The 19,375-nt window shown below is 40.1% G+C and overlaps 1 protein-coding gene across 1 annotated transcript; it reads left to right on the top strand.

Annotated features, from left to right (window-relative positions):
• Positions 1–6,817: 6,817 nt before the first annotated feature.
• LOC106604430 (uncharacterized) lies at positions 6,818–10,461 on the top strand. Its single transcript, XM_014199033.2, has 6 exons — positions 6,818–6,860; positions 7,182–7,532; positions 7,681–8,037; positions 9,655–9,771; positions 9,904–9,945; positions 10,179–10,461. Exons 1-6 carry the CDS (start codon positions 6,818–6,820, stop codon positions 10,325–10,327), a joined length of 1,059 nt encoding a protein of 352 aa, XP_014054508.1. The 3' UTR covers positions 10,328–10,461.
• Positions 10,462–19,375: the final 8,914 nt, after the last annotated feature.

Below are 19,375 nucleotides of genomic sequence, written 5' to 3' on the forward strand. Positions count from 1 at the left end.
TGCCCTCTCTGACCATTCCTTGAGCTTCTTGACTCTGTTTATTGAAGACTGAGGATCTTTGCTGTAACGTGACACATCCTACGGCTCCCATAGGCTCTCAGAAGGCGGGAAAAAGCTGAATGATGTAATTCCAGCCACTGGCTGAAAAACATTAGCGCTTTTGGCAAGTGCTCTATCAGAGGACAATGGGCTGAGGCGCGTGCACGAGTCGACCCCATGTTTTTATTTTCTTTCGTCTTTGAACCTAAACACATTATAGATACAGAACTCCTCTATGCACTCGATATGTCCGATTTTAAAATAGCTTTTTGGTGAAAGCACATTTTGCAATATTCTACGTACATAGCCCAGCCATCACGGGCTAGCTATTTTGACACCCGGCAAGTTTAGCACTCACCAATATCAGATTTACTATTACAAAAGTTTCATTACCTTTTGTTGTCTTCGTCAGAATGCACTCCCAGGACTGCTACTTCAATAACAAATGTTGGTTTGGTCCAAAATAATCCATCGTTATATCCGAATAGCGGTGTTTTGTTCGTGCGTCCCAGACACTATCCGAAATGGTAAATCAGGGTCGTGCGCATGGTGCAATTCGTGACAAAAAAAATCTAAATATTCCATTACTGTACTTCGAAGCATGTCAACCGCTGTTTAAAATCAATTTTTATGCCATTTTTCTAGTAAAAAAGCGATAATATTCCGACCGGGAATGTCCATTTAGCTAAACAGAGGAAAGAAAACAAAGCTTTCGGTCGACGCGGGCACGAGCCTGAGTCTCACAGTACTGTAACCAGCCACTACCCAAACGCGCTACTTTGTTTCAGCCAGAGCCTGCAAAGCCACAATTCAGCGTTTTGCCGCCTTCTGAGAGCCTATGGCAGCCGTAGGAAGTGTCACGGGACAGCTAAGATCCTCAATCTTCAATAAACAGAGACAAGAAGAACGACACCTTGTCAGACTGGCCACTTCCTGCATGAAATCTTCTCAGGTTTTTGCCTGCCATATGAGTTCTGTTATACTCACAGACACCATTCAAACAGTTTTAGAAACTTTAGGGTGTTTTCTATCCAAAGCCAATAATTATATGCATATTCTAGTTACTGGGCAGGAGTAGTAACCAGATTAAATCGGGTACGTTTTTTATCCAGCCGTGTCAATACTGCCCCCTAGCCCTAACAGGCTAAAATAATTGTTATGTATTTTGTGAACGTTTATCGTGAGTAATTTAGTAAATTCACCGGAAGTTTGCGGGGGGTATGCTAGTTCTGAACGTTACATGCTAATGTAAAAAGCTGGTTTTTGATATAAATATGAACTTGATTGAACAAAACATGCATGTATTGTATAACATAATGTCCTAGGGTTGTCATCTGATGCAGATCATCAAAGGTTAGTGCTGCATTTAGCTGTGGTTTGGGTTTATGTGACATTATATGCTAGCTTGAAAAATGGGTGTCTGATTATTTCTGGCTGGATACTCTGCTGACATAATCGAATGTTATGCTTTCGTTGTAAAGCCTTTTTGAAATCGGACAGTCTCGTTAGATTAACCTATTGGGGCTAGGGGGCAGTATTTTCACGGCTGGATAAAAAACGTACCCGATTTAATCTGGTTACTAATCCTACCCAGTAACTAGAATATGCATATACTTATTATATATGGATAGAAAACACCCTAAAGTTTCTAAAACTGTTTGAATGGTGTCTGTGAGTATAACAGAACTCATTTGGCAGGCAAAACCCTGAGACATTTTCTGACAGGAAGTGGATACCTGATGTGTTGAATTACCTTTAAGCCTATGCCATTGAAACACACAGGGGTTGATTAATGTTTTGGCACTTCCTATTGCTTCCACTAGATGTCACCAGCCTTTACAAAGTGTTTTGAGTCTTTTACTGTGAGATCTGACCGAACAAGAGCCATGGAACGGTGATGGCCGATTAGACTCTGGCGCGCGAGTTCATGTTGGGTACCCTCGTTCCAATACGCTATAAAAGAGAATGCATTCGTCCACCTTGAATATTATTCATGTTCTGGTTAAAAAAGGCACTAATGATTTATGCTATACAACGTTTGACATGTTTGAACGAACGTAAATATATTTTTTCCCCTCGTTCATGACGAGAAGTCCGGCTGGCTTAGATCATGTGCTAACAACACGGATCTTTTTGGATATAAATGATGAGTTTTTTGAACAAAACTACATTCGTTATGGACCTGGGATTCCTGGAAGTGACATCTGATGAAGAGAATCAAAGGTAATGGATTATTTACATAGTATTTTCGATTTTAGATCTCTCCAACATGGCCGTTTGTCTGTATAGCAAAGCATATTTTTCTGGGCGCAGTGCTCAGATTATTGCAAAGTGTGATTTCCCAGTAAGGTTATTTTTAAATCTGGCAAGTTGATTGCGTTCAAGAGATGTAAATCTATAATTCTTTAAATGACAATATAATATTTTACCAATGTTTTCTAATTTTAATTATTTAATTTGTGGTGCTGACTTGACTGCCGGTTATTGGAGGGAAACGATTTCCTCAACATCAATTCCATAGTAAAACGCTGTTTTTGGATATAAATATGAACTTGATAGAACTAAAAATGCATGCATTGTCTAACATAATGTCCTAGGAGTGTCATCTGATGGAGATTGTAAAAGGTTAGTGCATCATTTTAGCTGGTTTTATGGTTTTGGTGACCCTGTCTTTGAATTGACAAAACATTACACACAGCTATTGTCAATGTACTCTCCTAACATAATCTAACTTTATGCTTTCGCCGTAAAACCTTTTTGAAATCGGACAACGTGGTTAGATTAAGGAGATGTTTATCTTTCAAAGGGTGTAAGATAGTTGTATGTTTGAAAAATTTGAATTTTGACATTTATTTGGTTTCAAATTTGCCGCTCTTGAAATGCACCTGCTGTTGATAGGGTGCACCACGGGTGGCACGCTAGCGTCCCACATAGCCCCAAGAAGTTACGAGAGTCTTGTCTTTAAAATGGTGTAAAATAGTCATATGTTTGAGAAATTGAAGTAATAGCATTTCTAAGGTATTTGAATAACGCGCCACGGGATTCAACTGGCTGTTGAGTAGGTGGGACTATTTCGTCCCGCCGACCCTAGAGAGGTTAAATACAGTTACCCGCTGCCTCTGATCACCAGTATGACAGAGTCATTGCTCAGGGCGCGCTTCTTCACAAAATTGGACCTCAGGAGCACGTACAACCTGGTGCGTATCAAGGGAGGGGATGAGTGGAAGACGGCATTTAGCACTACTTCTGGGCACTATGAGTACCTCGTCATGCCGTATGGGTTAATGAATGCTCCATCCGTCTTCCAATCATTTGTGGATGAGATCTTCAGGGACCTGCACGGGCGGGGTGTAGTGGTGTATATAGATGATATTCTAATATACTCCACTACCCGCGCTGAGCATGTGTCCCGTGTACGAATGGTGCTCAATCGACTGTTGGTACATGACCTTTACGTCAAGGCGGAGAAATGTCTGTTCTTTCAACAGTCCGTCTCCTTCCTTGGCTACCGTTTGTCCGCGTCAGGGTTGGAGATGGAGACTGACCGCATTTCAGCCATGCGTAATTGGCCGACTCCAACCACAGTAAAGGAGGTGCGGCGGTTTTTAGGGTTTGCCAACTACTACCGGAGGTTTATCCGGGGTTTTGGCCAGGTGGCGGCTCCCATTACCTCCTTACTGAAGGGGGGACCGGTGCGATTGCGGTGGTCGGCTGAGGCGGACAGAGCTTTTGGTAACCTGAAGGCTCTGTTTACCACGGCTCCAGTGCTGGCGCATCCTGATCCCTCCTTAGCGTTCATAGTTGAGGTGGACGCATCCGAGGCTGGAATAGGGGCTGTGCTATCTCAGCGCTTGGGTAAGCCACCAAAACTCCGCCCCTGTGCTTTCTGTTCGAAGAAGCTCAGCCCGTTGGAGCGAAACTATGATGTGGGGGATAGGGAGTTGTTAGCTGTTGTCGGGGCTCTGAAAGCGTGGAGACATTGGCTTGAGGGGGCTAGACACCCTTTCCTCATTTGGACTGACCACCGAAATCTGGAGTATATTCGGGCAGCGAGGAGACTGAACCCTCGCCAGGCTTGGTGGGCTATGTTTTTCTCATGCTTTTCTTTCACTCTTTACTACAAACCAGTTTCCCAGAACATCAAGGCAGACGCACTGTCCCGGCTGTATGATACAGAGGAGCGGTCCACAGAGCCCACTCCCATAATTCCAGCCTCATGCCTGGTGGCACCGGTGGTATGGGAGGTGGACGCGGACATCGAACGGGCGTCACGTGCAGAACCCACTCCCTCCCAGTGTCCCGTTGGGCGCGTGTATGTGCCGTTTGATGTTCGCGATTGTTTGATCTGTTGGGCCCACACATCACCCTCCTCTGGTCATCCTGGTATCGGTCGGACGGTGCGCTGCCTTACGGGGAAGTACTGGTGGCCCACGTTAGCCAAGGACGTGAGGGTTTATGTCTCCTCCTGTTCGGTATGCGCACAGTGCAAGGCACCTAGACATCTGCCCAGAGGGAAATTACAACCCCTTCCCGTTCCGCATCGACCGTGGTCACACCTATCGGTGGATTTCGTGACGGATCTTTCCCCGTCACGGGGTAACACTACGATCCTGGTCGTTGTGGATTGGTTTTCTAAGTCCTGCCGTCTTCTTCCTTTGCCCAGTCTCCCTACGGCTCTACAGACTGCGGAGGCCCTGTTCACACATGTATTCCTGCACTACGGGGTGCCTGAGGATATAGTGTCTGATCAGGGTCCCCAATTTACGTCTAGAGTCTGGAGGGCGTTTATGGAACGCCTGGGGGTCTCGGTCAGCCTTACCTCAGGGTTCCACCCCGAAAGTAACGGGCAGGTGGAAAGAGTCAACCAAGAGGTGGGTAGGTTTCTGCGGTCCTATTGCCAGGACCGGCCAGGAGAGTGGGCATCATTTATCCCCTGGGCAGAGATGGCCCAAAATTCCCTACGCCACTCTTCTACTAACCTGACCCCTTTTCAGTGTGTGCTAGGGTATCAGTCGGTCCTGGCACCATGGCATCTGAGCCAGATCGAGGCTCCTGCGGTGGATGAATGGTTTCGGCACTCGGAGGAGACATGGAACGCTGCCCATGTACGTCTTCAACGAGCCATCAGGCGGCAAAAGGCGAGTGCCGACAGCCACCGCAGTGAGGCCCCGGTCTATGCACCGGGGGATCGGGTCTGGCTCTCGACCCGAAACCTGCCCCTTCACCTGCCCTGCCGGAATCTGGGTCCGCGGTTTGTGGGGCCATTTAAAGTCCTGAGGAGATTGAACGAGGTTTGTTATAGGTTACAACTTCCCCCTGATTATCATATTAACCCCTCGTTTCATGTGTCTCTCCTCAGGCCGGTGGTGGCTGGTCCGCTCCAGCAGTCTGAGGTACGGGAGGTTCCTCCGCCCCCTCTGGACATCGAGGGGGCCCCGGCGTATACAGTACGAGCCATTATGGACTCCAGACGTCGGGCGAGGGGCCTTCAGTACCTCGTGGAGTGGGAGGGATACGGCCCGGAGGAGCGAAGCTGGGTACCGGCGGAGAACATCCTGGACCCATCGTTAATCCAGGATTTTCACCGCTTCCGTCCGGATCGCCCTGCTCCCCGTCCTCCGGGTCGTCCCCGAGGCCGGTGTCGGCGCGCTGCTGGAACCGCGCGTCGGGGGGGTACTGTCACGACTCCCGCCAAAGTCGGCCCCTCTCCTTGTTCGGGCGGCGTTCGGCGGTCGACGTCACCGGCTTACAATTTCCACCGATGAATGTTTCACTGTTCGTTTGGTTTTGTCTTTATTGTGTACACCTGTTTTTGATTTCCCTAATTATGTTCATTATTTAACCCTCTGTCTTTCCTGTTTGTCTTGTCCGTGATTGTTTCCTGTTTTGTGGTTGTTGTTTTTTTTAAACCATGTTATTTTTTGTGAGAAGTTTATTGATAAATTTGAGTAAACACGTTTTGGTTTACACTTATTCCTGTGTCCTGTGCCTGACTCCTCCACTTCTCAATGGAAACCATTACAAATTTACTGTAATTTTATAAGTTTTGCCATTACTTTTGCCATGTTAATATGATATCTGAGTGAGAATGACTAACATAAACAATGGGGCCCATCCTGGAGGTCAGGGCCCTCGGCACGTGCCCAGCTTGCTCTATCGGTATTCAGCCATGATTACTACAAGTTTAGATAGATGGCTAGACTAACTACCAATCAAAATATTTTTAGCTGACATGCTAATTGAGTGAGTGTCAGTGACTGACATAACAAGAGAAAAACTGCTGAATGATCTACAACCAAATGTCAAAATTGCAGCTGGTGTATTCTACTATTTTTGGGGGGCTGGGGTCCCCCTAGCTTTTATTCACCCAACTTCTAATAACCTTAATCCAATAAGACAGAGACATTTTTGGTTGATTTCACATGGAATTCACGTTTGTTGACGACTCAACCAAATGTAAATCAAAACTATACATTGAACTGACGTCTGTGCCCAGTGGGCTGTGACAGATTCAATATCAATGGACTGGTTCAAAATCAACATACGGCAATGGCATCAATGATCAATACATAAGGCCAACAAATCACACTATAGTTAATTAAATGTGTATTTTAAAGTGATACCATGTCCAGACCTTGTTGGTGGAAAACCATCTACAGGAAATCTTGAACAACCAATCAAGTCATTCTTACATGGCACCAAGCAAAATGAATAGTTATTCTCCTTTTGTCACATCAGTCATTGCGTGTTTCATGGTTAAGGGAAAGAACTTAGCAAGATGATCAGAACCAGCTTTATTTTGGTACTTCTCACTCAACTTTGTAAGTGCATGCCTAACCTATTGTCTTACTGAACTGCATAATTTTTTAACTGAATGTGTAACCTACGTCTTCGACTATTGGAAAGTAGTTTAGTAGTGCAGAAACAGGATGGAATACTGTAGTTACATCAATGTAGTTTTGACAGCTATGAGAGGAAATATCACCAAATCAGTATGTTTTCCATGGTTTTAAGGACATTGATTAGGCTTTGTCCTAGCCCATTTCCAGATAGCTCTGACCACTTTGGTAATTATTCTACAAATTGATGTCTGAATTGGCAAAGTTAATATATCTGCAAAACTTCTTTCAAATCTATTGCAGACCTGATTCAAAATGAAGAAGTTAATCAGCCAGTTCCACTGACCACTGTTCAGCTCGGAGACTCCATATCTCTATCATGCCTATTCGCTGATAACAAACGTTTTCAAGTCCTCTACTGGTACAAGCAAACTATTGGTCAAATGCCCCACGTTGTGGCAGCTATTACTGATTCTTCCAAACCTGTTCTTTCTGGAAAGTTTAATAACCTACGTTTTAAAGTGGACAAAGCTGAAGACGTATCTCATCTCATTATCAGCAATATCAGCACATCAGATGAGGCAACCTATTACTGTGCAGTGGGAACAAAGTATCAAATGGATTATAGAAATGGAACCTTTTTGGCTACAAATGGTAATTTCATTTGAATTGTATATTTTATTGTTCATCAGTATATTATTATCAGTGTACAGTATAGTCCTCAGTGGATATTATAAAGTTCATCTTGGTACATTGTTCTAAACTTGAGAATATCCTTCATCCAACAAAATGCACAATGTAGGTGACAGTGGAAAGAGGTTTACCAAGATAACTCTGGAGCAGCAGCCAGAGTCTGACCCAGTCCATCCAGGAGACTCTGTGACTCTGCAGTGTACAGTACTCTCTGAGACCTGTACAGGAGAACACAGTGTGTACTGGTTCAGAGCCGGATCAGGAGAATCCCATCCAGGAGTTATTTACACCCCTGGGAAAAGGAGTGATGAGTGTGAGAAGAGCCCTGAGACTCCCTCTCCTACACAGAGCTGTGTCTACAGCCTCTCTAAGAACAACCTCAGTCTCTCTGATGCTGGGACTTACTACTGTGCTGTGGCCACATGTGGGGAGATTCTGTTGGGCAATGGAACAAAATTGCACATTGGTAGGTGATGAATATTATTTACAAATAATGAAGGTGAAATACAGATGTGTAATAACTTGTCTACTGTGTAACACTTTATGCTGAGTATACAAAACATTAAGAACACCTGCTCTTTCCACTACATAGGCTATTGATTGATGTCACTTGTTAAATCCACTTCAAATCAGTGTAGAAGAAGTGGAGGAGACAGATTAAATAATGATTTTTAAGCCTTGAGACAGTTGAGACATTGATTGTTTATGTGTGCCATTCAGAGAGTGAATGGGCAAGACAAAAGATTTAAGTGCCTTTGAAGGGGGTATGGTAATAGGTGCCATGCGCACCATTTTGTGTCAAGAACTGCAATGCTGCTGGGATTTTCATGCTCAAAAGTTTCCCTTGTGTATCAAGAGTGGTCCACCACCCAAAGGACATCCAGCCAACTTGATACAAACATTGGAGTCATCATGCTTCTACATCTGCATTGCTTGCTGTTTGGGGTTTTAGGCTGGGTTTCTGTACAGTGCTTTGTGACATCGGCTGATTTAAAAAGGGCTTTATAAATACATTTGATTGATTGATTGATTGATTGATTGATTGATCATGGGCAAGCATCCTTGTGGAATGCTTTCGACACCTTGTAGAGTCCATGCCCGACAAATTGAGGCTGTTCTGAGGGCAAAAGGGGAGTGTGCAACTCAATATTTGGTAGGTGTTCCTAATGTTTGGTATACTCAGTGTAGTTTAAAGGGATTTTTTTTTTTTTTAAATGCCATATACACTACCGTTCAAAAGTTTGGAGTCACTTGGAAATGTCCTTCTTTTTGAAAGAAAAGCAAATTTTTTGTCCATTAAAATAACATCAAATTGATAAGAAATACAGTGTAGACATTGTTAATGTTGTAAATGACTATTGTAGCTCAAAACGGCTGATTTTTAATAGAATATCTACATAGGCGTACAGATGCCCATTATCAGCAACCATCACTACTGTGTTCCAATGGCACGTTGTGTTAGCTAATCCAAGTTAATAATTTTAAAAGGCTAATTGATAATGCTCCAGACACTCAACTAGTCTAAAGAAGGCCAGTTTTATTGCTTCTTTAATCAGGACAACAGTTTTCAGCTGTGCTAACATAATTGCAAAAGGTTTTTCTAATGATCAATTAGCCTTTTAAAATGGTAAACTTGGATTAGCTAACACAACGTGCATTTGGGACACATGAGTGATGGTTGCTGATAATGGGCATCTGTATGCCTATGTAGATATTCTCATAAAAAAATGGCAATTTCCAGCTGCAATAGTCATTTACAACATTAACAATGTCAACACTGTAATTCTGATCAATTTGATGTTATTTTAATGGACAAAATATGTGCTTTTCTTTCAAAAACAAGGACATTTCCAGGTGACCCCAAACTTTTGAACGGTAGTGTATATGCAAAGATGAAGGAAGTTTTATTCTCAAATGAAATTGTAAAAAAGTGAGGAAAGAAAATCTGATTTCTCGAATACTTTACTGCCAGTATACTATATAGGGAATATACTGTGTACTGTGTTGATCATCATACCACTTCAGTTACTTATAATATTGTAATAAACTAGTTCATTGAACATGCAAATTCTTTTTGGTTTAGAAAAAGCAGCTGATCCTGTCATTATCGCTCTGGGAGCAACGTTGGCTTTAAGTGTGACTGTGATCAGTATCCTTGTCTGCACCAGAAATACAAGGCCAATTTGTGAACATTGTTATGGTGAGCTGTTGAGAATTGCAAATTGTAGATTGGCACAAATACATTTTCGGATACATGTAGCCAAATGTCTTGCTTCTCTGGGAGTATCCTGTCATGGTTATGCTTGTTGCTTGTTTTCTCTCATGGAAAAAGTAGGTGCCTCTCAGGATATAGGACATGACAGCTCAACAGTGGAACAGTTAAATGGCCAGGTAAATAAATTGATTTGTATAACTTTGCTGCCCATTGATTTGGCTGTTGGCATTACTTTTGTACTTTTTATTATTAAGTATTTAATATACCATTCAGAGTACAAAAAGAAAACGCAACGAGATGATGTAGGTGTAATTGCTCTAACAAATCTCAGTTATGACGCAGTGAGTTTATGCCATCACATATATGCTTTATGTTACCAGTATGGCAAAAAAAATGTGATTATTCACAGGATGAATATGCAGATACGTTGAATTATGCTGCATTGAATTTCTCTGAGAGGAAATACAAACGAGGAAGAAAGAAGAGAGAGACACCACAGGAGAGTGTGTATTCTGATGTCAGGCACTCAGATTGGGACTGAAATTGTTTCAACTACGGTACTGAGTAGTGGGTCTAGTTAAGTCATTAATCTCTCAAATGTTTCATTTATTACAATAAATGTTGTGTTTTATCTTTCACATGAAAAGGTAACACAGCAGAACAGCAAAAACGGAAAAGAACACTGAAATGTCTGGAACTTTGACATTCAATTTAAAAATAAATTAAACCTTAAAAGAAAATATTAATAGCATGTGTTTTTGTTTTCTAACCATGTATCTAGATACTGTAAATGCTTGATGTGTTTTAGCACATGAAAGCAGCATTTACATTTGCCTACACAAAGTAAGTTGTTTTTGTAACTTTATAATGTCCCGGCTTCATATTACCTGTTTTGTTGACATGTCAGTCTGTAGAGGTTCCTAATATTTTAGCTTCTACTGTACTTTTTATCAGTGAACTTTCCTGTTCAATGTTTAGCACAAGTGTACAATAAACAATGGAAACCTGTTCATACATGGATAATCCTGATATTGGGTTCTGTCTTCTGTGAACGTTTCTAGCAAATTATTCTTACATTTACATTTTTGCAGTCTTTGTTATGTTGATCTCATTATCAGTGTACTTTCATTATCATTCTCCCCCCCATTGCTTTTAACTTTTTTAGAATTAGGGATATTTAAGACATTCTTAGTTCTCAGCCACATATTTCTGTTTATTGAATAAGTCTGTAATTAAACAAAATGTACCAATTCCTATCAAAGTACAATACTTAGTAACTCCAAATACATTTTTGCATATCATTCTATTAAATTGTATGATACCTCAAAGTCGTAGCTGAGTAAATCACTCACGTTGTCTTAAAAAGCCACATTTGTCTTCTCCTCATACTGGATGAACTAACATGGAATTAGGCCTACTCCTTTTTATCAACAATATTTAGATTGATAGCAAACAATTCAAAGAACGCTGCATAATGACATAACGGCTCTAATTAGGCAACTTCTGGCTTCATTTAAACTCTACAGATAGGTTTCCCAGATACAGATTATGCAAGATTGTACACTAAGAATCGTGTTCAAGGACTATTCTCCACTGAAAATACTTTTAAATGCAAGACTAGGCTGACTCTGTCTGGGAAACCGAACATCAAAAGATGATCAGTTGGTTTAAATAGCATGGATACAGAACAGCATTGTTTAACAAGTTGAACGTACAAAACAAGACCATTACAATGTTACAGGAAGCACTGAGTGTCATCACCAGCCTATCAGGTTGGTCTTTGATTTTCATTTACGTATGACACACTTCATGTTATTGTCAGATGACATCGGCATAGTGTAATAGCTACTCAACAAGATGACCAGAAGCAGGGTTATTATCGTACTTCTCAGTATATTGTGTAAGTGCATTTCCAACCTGAACATTGAGGGAACCAGATTAAGATTTGTCCTGGATTTAAAAGCATTTTCAATAGAGGTCTTCTAATGATTTTTATTACTAGGTTTTATCTGGTTCTGGGAAATTGGGTTGGTTGCAGTTATGTACAGGGTTTTTTAGTTCACATTATTTAATTTGAAAATATTTCATATTTGAAGTTTCTTTGAATGCATAGTTTTACAAAAATACTTAACAATTGATATTGATTTTTCAAATCTATTTTACACTTATGTAGGTAAGACTGTCAAGCAGCAGCCAGTATGACCCAGTCCATCCAGGAGACTATGATTCTACAGTGTACATTACTCTCTGAGACCTGTACAGGAGAACACAGTGTGTACTGTAACCCCTAAAACATACAATAAGATACCAAACCAATTCATCATTCAACATTATCTAACTCATCACATTATTTAAAATTGAGCTTTTATAATGGTAATTTGCAAAACTGTCAGCAAAGGTCAACTCTGAAATTGCCTACTAATTTAACATACTGCAAATGTATTCACACTTGATTTCTGAAATAATTACTGAAACAATAAAGCACAAGCCAGACACTGTATATAGGATTGGCTAGTAACTCTGGGAATTACATTCCTTTAAACTGTAGAAAACAATCTGTAATTGATATCTATGAAAAAGTATTGCTTGTTTCTGATAGGTTGCAACTTACAGTGGTGGACCGACTGGGATACCCCCTGTTCATTTATTTCTCAGGGTTCCAGTTGTCTTAGTGGTAAAGGTCACTGCATTGTATTGTAGACAGTCACCACTGAATCCCTGAGATGAAACATGGAGAAAACAATTAATGTAATTAAGATAGTAATCCCTTATATGCTTGTGTAGCCTAGTATTTGTACCTGTTGACCCAAGTGGTTAGCAATGAGAGGGCCATCACAGATTTGCAGAGAGGTGGAACCTGTTCTAACAACAGAATGAATATAGAAGTAACTATATTCTATATGTTATTTAAAATCAATAACCTCCTGACATGATGTTTGGGTTAAATAGAACAAAATGAATGAATCGTTAAAAATTGAATGTTTCATGTAGTCCATTTTTTTATAGCACCTGTTATTAAATTATACCTCAAGTTATTAAATTATAGCACTGGTTATTAAATTATAGCACCAGTTATTCAATTAATCAAATATCAATGCTACACACAGACCATTACCAACTGGAAGCAGGGCATAGCACTGGTCCATCCCAACTACAAACATATGGGGGAGCACAATTAGAATGAACTAATAACATCTTTGTATGATTGTGGGATAACAGATTCACAGAAGAACAACAGACCACCCTCATTTATCTGTCCCTGCTAAAATGCTAAGTATTCAAAAAACGATATAGTCTGAAAACTTGCATTGCAATAGTAAAATACTTTGTAGCTGAATAAGATGATGTCAACTGCAAATGTATATTCAGATTCTTTGTAGCCAAGACAATATGATTGATTTGTTGAGGTGACTTTTTTATTTAACTGCAATATAAATTGTGACGTTCCTGGAATACATACCTTTACTTTCTGATGGATTGTATTGATAGTAATTATGGAAAAGGGGGCAGCAGGTAACCGAAAGCGTTGGGCCAGTAACCGAAAGGTTGCTAGATCGAATCCATCAGCTGACAAGGTAAAAATCTGTCATTCTGCACCTGAAAAAGGCAATTAACCCACTGTTCCTAGGCCATCATTGTAAATAAGAATTTGTTATTAAAAAAATTATTTGGGATCGGTGTCCCTTCCACGGGATGGTTGAGCTACCATAGGCTAATGCGATTAGCATGAGGTTGTAAGTAACAAGAAAAAATCCCAGGAAAACAGACACTGTCAAGTCCTGACCAGTAAAGGGGTTATTTGTTATTGTAGTTTGGTCAGGATGTGACAGGGGGTGTTTGTTTTATGTGTTTCAGTTTTTTGGGGTTATTGTTCTATGTTAGTATATTTCTATGTTCTTTCTAGTTTTTGTATTTCTATGTTTAGTTTATTGGGTTGACCTTCAATTGGAGACAGATGTTCCTAGTTGCCTCTAATTGAAGGTCCTATTTAGTAGGGGTGTTTTTCTATGGGTTTTTGTGTGTAGTTGTTCCATGTGTAGCTGTGTGCCTTACAGGACTGTTTCTCGTCGTTGTTTTTTGATTAAGTGTTTATTTTGGTTTTTTTCATAATAAAGAAGATGAGTATTCACATTGGTCCCATCCTTACGCTTTGGTCCCATCCTTACGACGAACGTGACAGACACATCTAATATTGGCAGAAAGCGTACATTCTTGTTAATCTAACTGCACTGTCCAATTTACAGTAGCTATTACAGTGAAATAATACCATGCTATTGTTTGAGGAGAGTGCACAATTTTGAACATGAAAAGTTATTAATAAACAAATTAGGCACATTTGGAAAATTAGGCTCTGTCTTGATACAACATTTTGAACAGAAATGGAATGGTTCATTAGATCAGTCTAAAACTTTGCACATACACTGATGCCATCTAGTGGCCAAAATCTAATTACACCTTGGCTGGAATAATACATTATGGCCTTTCTCTTGCATTTCAAAGACGATTGTACAACAAAATACATAAGAATTGTTGGTTTGCTCTTTGTATTATTTTTTACCAGATCTATTGTGTTATATTCTACTACATTCTTTTCACATTTCCATAAACTTCAAAGTGTTTCCTTTCAAATGGTACCAAATAATATACATATTCTTGCCTCAAGATTAGATTGTGGTATGACATTTTAGGTGAAAATTGAAAAAAAGGGGAAAATCCTTAACCTTATCTCTAACTAATTATCCATAAAAACGTATTGATTGTTTAAGTTGCATCTCATATTCCCAGTACTACTTCATCAATCTCTAGTAATCGATTATACACACATACAACTTTCTCATTCATTTTTTCATGTCTTCACAGAATCAATCGATAACGTAGGAAATCTTTGGTAGTCACATTTTTAATATAGCCCCCCTTTTTAAAATTTTCGCCGAAAATGATATACCCAAATCTAACTGCCTGTAACTCCGGCCCTGAAGCAAGGATATGCATTTCCTTGGTACCATTTCAAAGGAAACACCTTGATGTTTGTGAAAATGTGAATTGAATGTAGGAGAATAAAGCACAATAGATCTGGTAGAAGAAAATACAAAGAAAAAAAACAATCGTTTTTTCTATCATCATTTTTGAAATGCAACAGAAAGGTACCAGTTTAAGCAATCACTCTGGTTATAATTCCTATGGTGTCCACAAGTTGGCAGCAGTGTATGTGCAAAGTTTCAGATGGATAAGTTGACGTATGGGCGAACTACATGACATTTAGTGTGAAGTCACCCAGGTACATTTGGGAAATTGTGAAGGACAAATTTGCATTCATATTAAATTTTTCTGCAAGAATATTGTCAAATCTGTATACTTGGACTTTGATATAGCTTTTCCAGTATTTGTAGCCATATTATAAGTTCAATATTTGAAAAATATAACTGAATATTCTTATAATTTTTGTCCAAAAGGAAAAGGTATAATGTCGTACAAGGTTAGCAGCTACATTTTACGACAGATACAGGGTTTCCAGATACTCCCGTAAAGCCCAGCTCATTGACTATCTACAGTTGAAGTCGGAAGTTTACATACACTTATGTTGGAGGGATTAAAACTTGTTTTTCAACCACTCCACAAATGTATTGTTAACCTGTTATGGCTAGGGGGCAGTATTTTCACGGCTGGATAAAAAACGTACCCGATTTAATCTGATTATTACTCCTGCCCAGAAACTATAATATGCATATAATTATTAGCTTTGGATAGAAAACACTCCAAAGTTTCTAAAACTGTTTGAATGGTGTCTGTGAGTATAACAGAACTCATTTGGCAGGCCAAAACCTGAGAAGATTCTGTACAGGAAGTACCCTGTCTGACCATTTCTTCCCCTTCTTGATTATCTCTATCCATTACAAAGGATCTCTGCTGTTACGTGACACTTCCTACGGCTTCCATGGGCGCTCAGAGCCCGGGAAAAAGCTGAATGACGTAATTCAAAGCCCTGGCTGAAACACACGAGCGCTTTTGCTAAGTGGTCTATCAGAGGACAAAGGGCTTAGGCTCGTGCACTGGCCGGCCCCGTCTTTCTGTTTTTCCCTCTATTTACCGAAACGCAGATTCCCGGTCGGAATATTATCGCTTTTTTACGAGAAAAATTGCATAAAAATTGATTTTAAACAGCGGTTGACATGCTTCGAAGTACGGTAATGGAATATTTAGAATTTTTTTGTCACGAATTGCGCCATGCGCACGACCCTGATTTACCATTTCGGATAGTGTCTAGAACGCACGAACAAAACGCCGCTGTTTGGATATAACGATGGATTATTTGGGACCAAACCAACATTTGTTATTGAAGTAGAAGTCCTGGGAGTGCATTCTGACAAAGAACAGGAAAGGTAATAACATTTTTCTTATAGTAAATCTGATTTTGGTGAAGGCTAAACTTGCCGGGTGTCTAAATAGCTAGCCCGTGATGGCTTGGCTATGTACTTAGAATATTGCAAAATGTGCTTTCACCAAAAAGCTATTTTAAAATCGGACATATCGAGTGCATAGAGGAGTTCTGTATCTATAATTCTTAAAATAATTGTTATGCTTTTTGTGAACGTTTATCGTGAGTAATTTAGTAAATTGTTAGTAAATTCCCCGGAAGTTTGCGGGGGGTATGCTAGTTCTGAACGTCACATGCTAATGTAAAAAGCTGTTTTTTGATATAAATATGAACTTGATTGAACAAAACATGCATGTATTGTATAACATAATGTCCTAGGTGTGTCATCTGATGAAGATCATCAAAGGTTAGTGCTGCATTTAGCTGTCTTCTGGGTTTTTGTGACATTATATGCTAGCTTGAAAAATGGGTGTCTGATTATTTCTGGCTGGGTACTCTGCTGACATAATCTAATGTTTTGCTTTCGCTGTAAAGCCTTTTTGAAATCGGACAGTGTGGTTAGATTAACGAGAGTCTTGTCTTTAAAATGCTGTAAAATAGTCATATGTTTGAAAAATGGAAGTTTTCGGATTTTAGAGGAATTTGTATTTCGCGCCACGCCCATCATTGGATATTGGAGCAGGTGTTCCGCTAGCGGAACATCTAGATGTAAGAGGTTAACAAACTCTAGTTTTGGCAAGTCGGTCAGGACATCTACTTTGTGCATGACACAAGTAATGTTTCCAACAATTGTTTTCAGACAGATTATTTCACTTATAATTCACTGTATCACAATACCGGTGGGTCAGAAGTTTACATACACTAAGTTGACTGTGCCTTAAAACAGCTTGGAAAATTCCAGAAAATGATGTAATGGCTTTAGAAACTTCTGATACGCTAATCAACATCATTTGTGTCAATTGGAGGTGTACCTGTGGATGTATTTCAAGGCCTACCTTCAAACTCAGTACCTCTTTGCTTGACGTCATGAGAAAATCAAAAGAAATCAGCCAAGACCTCAGAAGAATAATTGTAGACCTCCACAAGTCTGGTTCATCCTTGGGAGCAATTTCCAAACACCTGAAGGTGCCACGTTCATCTGTACAAACAATAGTACGCAAGTTTAAAGACCATGGGACCATGCAGCCGTCATACTACTCAGGAAGGAGACGCATTCTGTGCCCTGGAGATTAACATACTTTGGTGCGAAAAGTGCAAATCATTCCCAGAACAACAGGAAATGACCTTGTGAAGATGCTGGAGGAAAAGAGGTACAAAAGTATCTATATCCACAGTAAAACGAGTCCTATATCGACATGACCTGAAAGGCCGCTCAGCAAGGAAGAAGCCACTGCTCCAAAACTGCCATAAAAAAGCAAGACTACGATTTGCAACTGCACATGGGGACAAATATCGTAGTTTTTTTGAGAAATGTCCTCTGTTCTGATGAAACAAAAATAGAACTGTTTGGCATAATGACCATCGTTTTGTTTGGAGGAAAAAGGGGAGGCTTGCAAGCGAAGAACACCGTCCCAACAATGAAGCACGGGGTGGGAGCATCATGTTGTGGGGGTGCTTTGCTGCAGGAGGGACTGGTGCACTTCACAAAATAGATGGCATCATGACGATGGAACATTTTTGGATATATTGAAGCAACATCTCATAACATCAGTCAGGAAGTTAAAGCTTGGTCACAAATGGGTCTTCCAAATTGACAATTACCCCAAGCATACTTCCAAAGTTGTGGCAAAATGGCTTAAGGACAACAAAGTCAAGGTATTGGAGTGGTCATCACAAAGCCCTGACCTCAATCCTATAGAAAATTTGAGGGCAGAACTGAAAAAGCGTGTGCGAGCAAGGAGGCCTACAAACCTGACTCAGTTACATCAGCTCTGTCAGTAGGAATGGGCCAAAATCCACGCAACTTATTGTGGGAAGCTTGTAGAAGGCTACCCAAAACGTTTGACCCAAGTTTAAAGGCAATGCTACCAAATACTAATTGAGTGTATGTAAACGTCTGACCCACTGGGAATGTGATGAAAGAAATACATACTGAAATAAATTATTCTCTCTACTATTATTCTGACATTTTACATTCTTAAAATAAAGTGGTGATCCTAACTGACCTAAGACAGGGAATTTTTACGAGGATTAAATGTCAGGAATTGTGAAAAACTGATTTTTAATGTATTTGGCTAAGGTGTATGTAAACTTCCGACTTCATCTGTAGCTAGCTTTGTTTTACCCCGATTGGTTCTTATTTGACAAAGTTAGAGACGTTCAAGTGAAGACCGCCCATGTTAACCTGTTAGGGCTAGGGGGCAGCATTTGCACGTCTGGATAAAAAAAATGTACCCGATTTAATCTGGTTACTAATCCTACCCAGTAACTAGAATATGCATATACTTATTATATATGGATAGAAAACACTCTAAAGTTTCTAAAACTGTTTGAATGGTGTCTGTGAGTATAACAGAACTCATTTGGCAGGCAAAACCCTGAGACATTTTCTGACAGGAAGTGGATACCTGATGTGTTGTATTGACTTTAAACCTATCCCATTGAAAAACACAGGGGCTGAGGAATATTTTGGCACTTCCTATTGCTTCCACTAGATGTCACCAGCCTTTACAAAGTGTTTTGAGTCTTCTGGAGGGAGATCTGACCGAACAAGAGCCATGGAACGATGATGTCCCATTAGACACCTGGCGCGCGAGTTCATGTTGGGTACCCTCGTTCCAATACGTTATAAAAGAGTATGCATTCGTCCACCTTGAATATTATTCATGTTGTGGTTAAAAAAGGCCCTAATGATTTATGCTATACAACGTTTGACATGTTTGAACGAACGGAAATATATTTTTTCCCCTCGTTCATGACGAGAAGTCCGGCTGGCTTAGATCATGTGGTAACAAGACGGAGATTTTTGGACATAAATGATGAGCTTTTTTGAACAAAACTACATTCGTTATGGACCTGTGATACCTGGAAGTGACATCTGATGAAGAGAATCAAAGGTAATGGATTATTTACATAGTATTTTCGATTTTAGATCTCCCCAACATGACGTCTAGTCTGTATCGCAACGCGTATTTTTCTGGGCGCAGTGCTCAGATTATTGCAAAGTGTGATTTCCCAGTAAGGTTATTTTTAAATCTGGCAAGTTGATTGCGT

Source organism: Salmo salar, chromosome ssa05 (genome assembly GCF_905237065.1).
Source record: "Salmo salar chromosome ssa05, Ssal_v3.1, whole genome shotgun sequence".
Taxonomy (NCBI): Eukaryota; Metazoa; Chordata; class Actinopteri; order Salmoniformes; family Salmonidae; genus Salmo; species Salmo salar.